Here is a 12079-nt window from a genome sequence, read left to right on the forward strand (position 1 = left end):
TAGCTATAACAACATGCTGATATAACTTTACATGACTAGAATGTTTCATATATAGCAAGCTCATTTAAGTGGGCTAATCAAGTTTGAAGGAGAAGAGCCCACTGCCACAAAACCAACAACCAAGATTCTTCAAAGATGTGATAGGATGAGGGGAATACTTCTGTTTGTTGAATCTTCCTTAAGACTTTTTGGAAAAGAAGTCATTAAATGATGTAATAAAATACCAGTTTTTCTTTTGCTTAAGTGGAAGAGAATTAGATTGTATTTTATTATTTTTTCAGAGGGAGTCTTGCACTGTTGTTCAGGCTGGAGTGCAATGGCACGATCTTGGCTCACTGCAACCTCTGCCTCCCAGGTTCAAGCGATTCTCCTGTCTCAGCCTCCTGAGTAGCTGAGACTCCAGGCATGTGCCACCACACCTGGCTAATTTTTGTATTTTTAGTGGAGATGGGGTTTTGCCACATTGGCCAGGCTGGTCTTGAACTCCTGACCTTAGGTGATCTGCCTGCCTCAGCCTCCCAAAGTGTTGGGATTACAAGCGTAAGCCAATGTACCTGGCCAGATTGTATTTTAAAATGAAAATCTGTACTCTTAGATTTGTTAAGGCTGAGAAAATTTCTATACCTGTTCCTGGGAACTGGCATGAAACTAAATGTAGATGAATAATCTGACAACTTGGCTAAATCTGGTGTTAAAATATAGCTGTATTTAAAGAAGACAAGTAGAAAATTTTCTCCTTTCTCTTTCCTGTTAATCAGGGAAAGCTGCAAACCATGATTTTCTAAGCAGTGAGCAGTATTATGGAAGCATTACCTCTCACAGCTACACTCATTAGTTGGCTGCCAAATACTTATTTTTCACATTTGAACTTTATTTTTGAACAAAATAGGGCATACAATTACTTTAAAATGCAAATGCTCCTACAATTTTTCTACATTTATCCATGATTGCACAATGGCCCTTAAAAAGATGATCCCAACAGCCTAAACACTGCTTCTTCAGCTATCACTCACAAACTCTAGGTACATATATCAAAGACAAATTCAGCAAATCAGAGCCAGCCATGGTGGTCTGCGTCTGTTATCTCAGCACTTTGAGAGGCTGAGGCAGGAGGATAGCTTGAGCCCAGGAGTTCAAGTCCAGTCTGAGCAACACAGTGAGACTCTCTCTCTAAAATACATAAAAGTTCAGCAAATCAATTGTTGTTAGGCAAAAAAGTAGTATTTAAACATTCAGATTAGTGGATATTAGGAGATGTAACACACCAAGGATTATTTAGGTATTCATTCTGTTTATTGGATTGAAAGAAAGGGAATACAAATGACTGGTTAAGTGCTGCGCACTGACATGGAAAAGGTGTATTTAAAAAAATCCCAGTAAAGCAAATCAAAGTTAATGTAGTTTCAGTTGAACAAAAATTTAAACACGTTTAATATACTACACATTTATAAAATAAAAGTCAAAGAGTGTTTTGTAAATAATTAGTAAACAAGTGAAAATAAATATCAGAGACCTGAAGTTTTTATACTTTAATGAATAAAGAAATTTAAACTAACTAAATATAATCTGAGAGGCAGTTAAGAAAACAAAAATCAAAACCCACCAAAATTTAAGAACACAATCTTTTGAAACATTTAATCAGTCCATAGCAAATAGTTATTACATACCAAAAGCTCTAAGTGTTAACTAGTTCCACCACAATGCCATGTAAATCTTGACAATTTAGAAATCTTGAGATCAACACTGTTAAGTTCTTTTCTTGATCTCTACAGCTTGGTTTGTACATACATACATGCTTTTGTGGATCCATTCCCCTCGCCACACACACACATTTTCAAGGCGCCAATAACATTTTTTCCATCTGTGCCTAAAAATGTTACAGTTCAGTTCTAGCACATTGACCCTGATAATGCAAATGTTTAAGTTAAAGATGGGGACACAATTTCAATCTTATAAAAATATACCAGTATTAACCAAACCTTAAACTCAGAGGGCACTTTACATGTGCACGAGACTTTTAGTAAAAATGACAAGATCCTAGAACAGCTGTTTCCAGGACTTTTTATGAATCAAGTACTCTCTCTCTTACATACACACAGAACACACACACACACACACACACACACACACACACACACACATTTTTATACTATTAGTTTTGTTAAATCCAGGCTATCTGCATTAAGTAGATAGGGGATGGGTTTTTATAGTCTTTATTTTTGTAACTATAGGGCAGCTACTATAACAATAGCTTAACAACACTGAAAAATTTCAATTAAGTTCACCCTGTTTTTAGAAAGTGTCTAAGTGTAAATGCAAATTCACCTCTTCTTTTTAAGTTAGCAGTTTATATGAAATCAGATATGGTTTCTGAAATCGAAGTAATGTGTTGGAGAGCAACCCAAAAGGAGAGTTGCTAAATTGTGAATGAGAAATTAAAAGTAAAAATAAATCAAAATATTTATACATTTTAGAGATGGGACAAAAAGGATATTAAGAAAAATGTCTTCTTTCCTCCCCATTCAAAAGCAGCCATTCTTCTGCTGTGAAAGAAACTGACATGGATATTTTCCCTTTCAAGAGATGTACGATATATTTACCCACTGTGAGGCAGAGGTGATAGGGTCAGTTCTTGTTTGCAGGAACCAACATCCTAAAAAAGAAAATTTCAAGATGGGGAAGGGTGGGAAAGAAGGATTTTCTATTAATGTCATGGAATGCCACTCTAGAGGCAGAACACTCCTAATAATAAAATTCACCATATTATTATTTCTGTTTTTTTCAGGCTAAGAAAAGAAAATATTGACAAAAAATTGGATTTTTTTTTCTCCTTTCAACTGCAGGATATTCTAATTATTTAAGTTAGGGAATTCCCCCCTGTTTTTTTTCCCACCCAATAAAATGGGCCAATTTGTAGGGATCTATGCAAATAAACTATTCTCTGTTTAAAATACTTACCTGGTTTAATAGAACACATTTATCTGGCCAATAAGAGCAACAGAAATATAGCTGTCATGAAGACTAATAAAATACAAAAACCAAAGCTAAAGCTTTGTCATCCCCCCCAACTAACTCCCACTCCAATTCTATTACCACCCACACACTAATCTCAGTAATCCCCAAGTCCAACATTTTACCATTAATAACCAATTATCTGGAGGAAAAAGACATTTAATTTTATATTTGCTCTAGCCCTTAATCAATGAATAAAAACAACAAAAACATTTTTAAGCACATGGAAATGAGCCTACTAACCTGATTTTTGGAGCCCAAATTCTCCACTCTATTTTGATCTATGTGCAAAAAGTATTGGTACTTTTCAATTTATACATTTATTAGTATCTTGTGGCTGGCTTCATAGTATTCTCACTCTTAAGCCTACTATAGAGCCTATAGCACTATCAGAAGTTTTCAATTAATAACTATGGATTGGAAAATCCTGTGATCAGTTTCTTATACCATAAAATCCTAGGCTTCTTTACCATTTATTTCACCTTTCTAGCACAGTCACTGCATGGCAAATGTATGGAACAGACGTTTACAGCAAATTGGCACATCAAAGTACCAGTATATACAGGAAGCTGCCAGTTAAGACAGACCCGGAAAACAAACTCACCTAGCTGCTATAGAAACCTTTGCATAGTTGTTACTCCATTTTAATAGGAGTTATGTTCTTGTAAAATGTGCCTCACTTTTACTCCACTTTTTAAAAAGTGTTTTTTAACTGTACTTCAGAAGCACTCTGAAAACTCAGATCTAGGGGTGGTTAGGTGTAGAGAATAGAATCTGAGTGCCAAATTGCCACTGAATGGGCACAAATCTCAGTGTTACACATGTACCATAGCACACTATAACCAAATTTGTAAACAGCTGTGGAGTTTCTATGCCCACATTTAGTGATGTTACTGTAGAGACTGGGGTGTATTAATGGCTTCAGGGTACACATGAATCACTTAAAATATGAATGGTTTTTAACTATACTGAGGTAAAGAGAAGTTGCCACTTAATTACATACAGTTACCAATGAAGATTTTTATTCAAGCTTAAAGTAAAAAGTAATTTTAGTTAAGAAAAATGAAGTACCAGATAAACTGTAACATATATTTTAACTTAGAAGTATCAAAACAGGAATTCTTTGATTCTCTAAGTGGTGGTCTCTGCAAAATGGAGCTTGAAGAAATCTTTTACATACCAATTTGATAAGAGTCTGTTGACCACGATCTGTCATTTTCTCTTACTACGGGCTTCTGGGAGAACGCATGCTATTTTAAGGCCAAATGTGTTTTTCTTTCTTCTCCCCTTCCCTGACTTTCCCTTTCTCCCATCCCCAACCACCCACCCCACAATGGGAGAATTTTTGACATCCAAGCCCTCTCTCTTCTTTGTGTATCCTGGAGGAGTCTATTCATGATCATAATTATATTACAGACTTGGCTACGCCTAAAGGGGAACTTAGTACAAGACTTTTTCTTCACCAAAATCTTATTTTGGGGGTATCCCCCTTCTCTTCCCAACAGCTGGGGTCACCCTATTTATCCTCTACTGAAAAACGGAGGGAATTTCAAGGGAGACTATATTATGTTGTATTCAGCCGTTATGGAGTTTAAAAGCACAATGTGAACATCAGGCTTTTGGCTTATTTTAAACGTGAAATTCCCAAAATTAAAAGTGCTTTTCCACGAGGGAAACCTTTCCTTAAACTAAAAAAGGAGGGGCGAGGGAAAGACTATTCACAGCACCAGTTTAGAATGAGGTTCAGTATGGCAATATCTGAAAAAACTGAGAAGAAATATTCTTTAAATTTTTGTATCCCTATATGTCAAAATATTAAGGACAATTAAGAGAAATGACTATGAGGTTTTAATCCCGTTTAAGTATGTTTGTAACCTGCTGAATTCTTCTGACAATTTCAGTTATACTATAAACTTCCAAAGTGGTTATATCTGCTGATTTCTACTCTTTTGTTAGATCACACCAAAATTACTTCCCAAGTTGAGAAAAACTTGGAACAAGCTTTATTGAAAACCAACTGACTACTGATCTTTCATCTTGGTGTATTTAAAATTCTTTTTGAATCTTGAATTTCTTCAAGATCGGGTACTGATGTTCCTTCAGGAATAAAACAAAAGGGGGGAAACCTTCAAAACATTACTCTGAATTTCCTGTGCAATGTTCTTCCAAGCACTGTTTCTGACCATGTCTCATGTGGTATTCCAGAAGAGCATCAGTTATACTGTGTATTTAAGTCATTGAGGAAACTGTTTTTAAGCTGGTTTAGATTCCAAATGTATACAAATGAAGTCACTTTAATCCTATAAATACTTCTTAATTTATTTTTAAAAAATTGTGCTGTTAACCCTTTTACGGGGCAACAAGCTATGTGAAAAGTACAAAACTTTTTGTCAAATGTAATATTGAGAGTGCTTTTGACATAGTTCACTGGTTTATCATCTGGATCAGTATATACTGCGCAACGGGCAAGGCTAGAATCCATGAACCAAGCTGCAAAGATCTCAAGCTAAATAAGGCGGAAAGATTTGGAAAAACAAAAGGAGGAAATTCTTTCCTATCCAATGTATACTCTTCAGACTAATGCACTCTTTCTATCAAGCCTTCTAAACTGTTAAATAAAGTTTTCCAAACAAGCATTTAAACTTCATTACACAGAAGAGCAACAAGAATGGTATCCTGCCAGACAAAAGACAGGAAGGAAAAAAATATATATACTGAGTTCAATGGGTAAGCCTGAATGTAGCACAGTTCTTCACAACCGATGGGGGATAATTCAACATGGTGTCCAACAACGTTCTAACGACGTGCTTCATCTCAACTGGTTACTATGAAGCAAGGTGTAAATGTTTGGCCCCAATCGGGCTTCAGAAATGGTTCTTTTTTCATGACGAGCATGTCTGTCCAGCTATCAATCATGTTTGTTTGCACCAAATCCCAAGCCATTAAAATACGACTAATTTTAAGTTAAACAGAAGTCGTCTGCTCCAAATTTGCCATCAACTATCCATGCTACTGCATTCCTCTGAATGAAGACGAGATGAAATGTATGGGGGGGAAGAGGGGAGGAAAAAGAGGGGAGGGAGAAAAAAAAGTTACCAGTTAGAAAGTTTCAAAATTAACATTATGACATTACAAAATTATACTAACATTAAAAAATCAAAACAAATTCTTGATACTTTAATTAGTATACTCATTAAATATACTCATTAAAACGATGTGTCTCTATCATGTCTTAGACCATATATACAATCTAAAATCATGATTATTTTGAAGACTGAAGAAACCCAAGTGAACAATCATGTTAGAATCTCATGCTTTTATTTTTTTGAGACAGGGTCCCACTCTGACTCAGGCTGGTGATGCAATCTGGGCTCACTGCAACCTCTGCCTCCTGGGCTCAAGCGATCCTTTCACCTCTGCCTCCTGAGTAGCCGGGATTACAGGCGCATGCCAGCACGCCTGGCTACTTTTTGTATTTTTTTGTAGAGACAGGGTTTCGCCATGTTGCTGGGCTGGTCTTGAACTCCTGAGCTCAAACAATCTGCCTGCCTTGGCCTCCCAAAGTGTTAGGATTAGAGGGACAAGCTGCTGTGCCTGGCCTCAAAATCTCTTACTTTTAAAATTAACCTTGAAACAGCAGAATAGAAAAATCTTTGTTACAATAGTAAAGAGGAGAAAAGAAAAATCTGGCAGTCTAAGGTAGAATAACATTATAACTATGTAGTTGTTAATTCTCCTTTCAGTTGCTCAGTCTGAAATTCTACAGTATCGCCCTACTCCTTTTTTTTTTTTTGTATGTGTGTGTGTGTATAACAGCTTTAAGATATAATTCATATATTATACAATGCAACCATTTAAAGTGTATACTTTGAACCCAGGAGGTGGAGGTTGCAGTGAGCTGAGATCATGCGACTGTGCTTCAGTCTGGGCGACAGAGTGAGACTCTGTCTCAAAACAGAAACAAAAAACAACAAACAAAAAAATAAAGTATGCAATTCAGTGTATCCACAGAATTATACAATCATTAACAATCAATTTTAGAACATTTTCAACATTCATTAGCAAACACCTCCCCAAGCCCCTAAGTAACCATTATATCTATATTGTCTACAGATTTGTCTATTTTGGACCATTCCATTTAAACAGAATCACAATATGTGGTCTCGTGTGTCCTGCTTCTTTTACTTAGCATATTGTTTTCAAGGTCCATTCACACTGTAGCACGCATCAGTACTTTGTCCTATTCCATTTTATGCATCCTTCAAAAAAATACGTAATTCTACTGTTAAAATAAAACTTTATTTACAGTCCATAATGCTACTGTTAAAATTTCTCTCTTTTGAAATGGAGCTGTTGAGTGAAATATTTTTATTTCACTGTAAATGACTTAAGAGTATTTTACTGTGTTATATTTTTCCTTTTTTGTTTTTCCTTCAGAGACAGGGTCTCATTCTGTCACCTAGGCTGGAGTGCAATGGCATGATCCTAGTTCACTGAAGCCTCAAACTCCTGGACTCAAGAAATCCTCCTCCTTCAGCCTCCCGAGTAGCTAGGATTACAGGCACAAGCCACCATGCTTGGTTGTATTTTGATTTCTGAATAGTGATTTCTTTAGCCTCATCTATATTTTTCAGAAATTCTATTCTTAATAGTTATTACTTTAATTAGAAAAAGTATTTTAGGGGTAGAGGGGGAATACTCCAGAAAATAACTTGTGAAAAGGACATATAGCCAAATGTCTGGTTATACAGGTACTTTTATTATTTCAGGTGAAAATGAAAATCATTTTAGGGCTACATCCATGTTGCCAAAGCACAATGGAGAGTTGCTGAACTGGACCCAGATCCTACAAATAAGCCAAAATTTGGCTCTCTCACCAAAGTGAGGATCTACATTAGTCAGTCACCAAATAGCAGCACACTTTTATTCCCTCACTGTGGAGGCACAAAGCATATCCTTTTCTGAGGTAAATCTGTTACTACATACCTAATATTTTCCTACCTCTTTAAACCAAGTATGTTTATTTGAAGAAATAACTTCCAAATAACTAATGAGAAAATCACAGATTGAATTACAGTTGCAGATCTATAAAGACTTTGGGTTTGTAAGCCTTTGACTGAAACCCAAACAGGACAACACAAGAAGATAAGGATTTCTGGTCTTAGTTATTTCCTAGAGGAATGTTAGAATGTCAGGTAGTGATCTACAAATATAAAAAGGCCCTTCAAGGTTCTGGGCAAATGAACAGTAGTTCTCAAACTTTTTGACCCATGTGCTCTTCATGCTTTGTATTCTCATCTCTGATTACATATCCTTACCAGCCAGTAAGGTGTGGCCAAGCTTTCTACAATCTGTATCACAAAGACAAAAATGTAGGGAATATACTTTTCTTTTCTTTTTTTTTTTTTGAGACGGAGTTTCGCTCTTGTTACCCAGGCTGGAGTGCAATGGCACGATCTCGGCTCACCGCAACCTCCACCTCCTGGGTTCAGGCAATTCTCCTACCTCAGCCTCCCGAGTAGCTGGGATTACAGGCACGCACCACTATGCCCAGCTAATTTTTTGTATTTTTAGTAGAGACGGGGTTTCACCATGTTGACCAGGACGGTCTCGATCTCTTGACCTCATGATCCACCCGCCTCGGCCTCCCAAAGTGCTGGGATTACAGGCTTGAGCCACTGCGCCCAGCCCCGGGAATATACTTTTCAAACCATGCATACTACTCTGATAACCCTCCTCCACAGAGAATCACTTAACTGAGAGAAATTAGTCATCCATCTTTCTCACTAAAAAAAAATTTAGGTGGGACATGCTTAACAAAAAATCTGTTTATAGATAAACTGTTTTCTTCTAAGCAAACTAAACATTTTAGGTGCTCTATTTAAGAGAGTCATTTACAAGAAGTTTCTCAATACCTCTTTGCTGTAGTACTGATAGGTTCAATTAAGCTTTTGCCCTTAACTGTTAGCCTTATACTCTGGCCTTTCTTCATCCCCAATTATCTCAAAGTGGTGAAAAAAACCTTTCAGACTTAGACTTGAAGACCTGATGGCACTTAACAAGTGAATTAATTTTGCCATGCTGCAGTTTCCTTACCTCTAAAAATAATGATAAAAATACTTCCCTTATAGGACTATGAAGACTTCATGCAAGATAGTATATGTAAAGGGATTAGTATGCTGCTTGGCACACAGGTACATGATCAATTTTAATTCTTTCTTCTCTTTATCCATTAAACACAACTCATGTTAGTATGATGCATGGTGTAAACAGACTTTTTTTTTAACAGTAAACTCCATAATAAAGATATTTAATATCTAAAGTTATTCACATTTTGTATGGTTAGTTTCACGTGTATGCTTCCTACAATATTACATTTAGGTAGCATGATGAAGCAAGATTTTCAGTAAAACTTTTAAAGTGAAACTACTAAATAGCTAACTGGATTCAATGATGTATCATATTCCAGCTTATTCTCTTCACTGTCCCCTGCCAAGCAACCACTACACTATTGGCTCTTAGATTACTTAAACTCATTCTGTGACCTGAGATAGCACACAATGTATAAAAGAGAAAAATCATATACCACGCTTCAAATAAGCTGCTGCTAAAAACTGCTTTAACTTCATATTAAGCCGAGCAACATTTCATTTGGACAAAACATAGGAACACTGTAAAATGGTATTACCTTCAATATTCTGGTGGTCTATAAAAGGTGCTGGTCCCCATATTCTAACAGTGCCATCATCTGAGGCGCTGGCCATCATGGATGGAATCTGTGGGTTCCAGCTCACACAGTTTACTGTACGTGTGTGCCCTGTCAGCTCCGCAATTGGCAGTTCACTACGTTTGTGCCAGATGTAAACCTTGTGATCTGAACATATAGTAATTCAGAGAAAAGTTTTACATTAACAAAACCAACTAACTGATCTTAAATTTATCATTCAGTACACACAGAACAGGACTCTTTACTACAACTTAAAGGGAAAATATACCATGAATAGCTTAACATATTACCTTATGAAAAAATATTTAAATAAATTCTTTTTTTTCTGTTAAAGATGATTAGCTCTCACATCAAGTCACACACAAAAACTATCTGCAATATTCTGTCAATACATGAGTAATGAAGAATTACAAATCAAGACCTTTGAACATAAACAAATCCATGATAGAGACAATGATAAATTCTACGGAAATGGGAAGTGACAGAAAAGCAATGTATCCAAATTGAATAATGAGGCAAAAATGAAGATGACAGCTAAACCTTTAGTGGGTGCTTAGGAAGTACTAGGTATCAAGTACTTAATGCATATTATTTAATCTTCATCACTACCCCATAAGGTGGGTATTCTGCTTATCCTTTTTCTTTTTTTTTTTCACTCTGTCACCCAGGATGGAGTGCAGTGGTGTTATCTGGGCTGACTGCAACCTCTGCCTCCTAGGTTCAAGCGATTCTCCTGCCTCAGCCTCCCGAGTAGCTGGGATTACAGGTGCTTGTCACCACGCCTGGCTAATTTTTTGTATTTGTAGTAGAGACAGGGTTTCACTGTGTTAGCCAGGATGGTCTCGATCTCCTGACCTGATCCATAAGAGGATTGCCTGGCCGGCTTATCCTCTTATGAATGGTGATTGAAACATGGGTTACGGTTAAATGGTCTGCTCTTGGTTAACAGCTAGTAAATGGTAAAGATGGGATTCAAATCCAGGCAGCCCTGCTCAAGAGCTTACTAGTGAGTCTAGACAATGGTCCCTTACCTGCATCATATGGCTTTGTAGAGTATAATCTCATGAAGTGACCACAACAATCAAAATCCCCAACAGCTTTCTTTCTTTGTAATTAACTAATCGTAAAAAAACTGGCCACAGTATAAAGAGTATCAGTTGAGAGTATGGGCTCTGGAATCAGACTACCCAAGATCATGTCCTTCCTCCAACAGACTAGCTGTGCAACTTCAGGCAATACAACCCTTCACCTGTAAATGGGGATACTTACCTCATATCATGTTGTTATGAGGATTAAATATATTTGTATGTGGAAAGGTGTTTGGAATAAACACCATTTATTAATGTGAAGAGATTAAGTACAGGTGATGGTTCTTGAACAGAGGGGAGAATCCCAGAGCAAATTAGAAAGGTGTTTAACCTGATGATATGTTAAGTATGTGGCCAATGTGCAAACTGTCAGTGGCTGTACTGCCATTGAGGAAACCTTAGAAAATGTACCTTAGCTTCAAAATTTCTGACATGAAGATAAAAAGCTGGAACTGTAACTGAACCTTTTGTGTGTGTATGTGTGAAGCAAAAGCTAAAAGGCACTAATTAAAAGACTGAATTTATCTTTTTAGAAGTATCTGCTGCTCAAAAATTTTTGAAAATAATTTTTTTCTTACATGAAAAGAAATTGGAAAAAAAAAAAAAAGGAAAGAAAAAGAGAAAAGACAGATTAGCTGTATGTCCTTCCTAAACTGAAGAGGTCCACAAGGAGAAGGATCACAGGGTCAAAGTTTAAATGCAATTGAAATATTTCTCTATTTGGAGGAAAATGTTTTTGTGAACATATATGCAAAGAGCATATTTACTGAAAGGTAGGAAAAACAGGATTTGAAGTAATTAGGGTCAAAATGAGGCTTATCATCAAGCTCTGCTTGCTGTATCAATCTGGGAAATCTACTGTTCATGGAAAGGTAAAAAGTAAGTCCAGTTTTTCTACATATTGCCAGCACAATGAAAAGACTTGAGTAGTGGTATAATTTTTTGGGAAAAGGTTTCTTAATTATTAATTATATATTCACTATATCTGATTGATGTTCAAAACATTTTCAAAACCATTCTAAATCACTTGAGTCATGAGAAGACTAATCTCTGTACCTGACAGTCATCTAATTTTTAGCCCTAAATCAGAAGATAATGTGGTTTAATTATAGTATCCATCAGGGTTGGTTCTAAGTTAAGTTTGGGCTTAAAAAAAGGTTTGGCTTTATTAGGGATAATGGCAGCCAAATATAATTTTAAGTACCTCTATGGCACATATTTTTAGAAAGAGCTGTAAGGGATTCTGAGGCAT

General features: G+C 36.3%; 1 protein-coding gene across 2 annotated transcripts in view; it reads right to left on the bottom strand.

Moving 5' to 3' along the window:
- Window positions 1–1271: 1271 nt before the first annotated feature.
- WDR26 (WD repeat domain 26) overlaps window positions 1272–12079 on the bottom strand; it is a 47319-nt gene continuing 36511 nt past the window's right edge. For both annotated transcript variants that reach the window (XM_012459764.3, XM_012459763.3), the window contains exons 13-14: window positions 9701–9886; window positions 1272–6034 (exon numbers count right to left, since the gene is read on the bottom strand). In XM_012459764.3, coding sequence (XP_012315187.1) covers window positions 6009–6034; window positions 9701–9886 — 212 coding nt within the window. In that variant the 3' untranslated portion in view covers window positions 1272–6008. The remainder of the gene's footprint in view (window positions 6035–9700; window positions 9887–12079) is intronic.

Source organism: Aotus nancymaae, unplaced genomic scaffold (genome assembly GCF_030222135.1).
Source record: "Aotus nancymaae isolate 86718 unplaced genomic scaffold, 86718_ANA_hifiasm-v0.15.2.pri h1tg000032l_0, whole genome shotgun sequence".
NCBI classification, from domain to species: Eukaryota; Metazoa; Chordata; class Mammalia; order Primates; family Aotidae; genus Aotus; species Aotus nancymaae.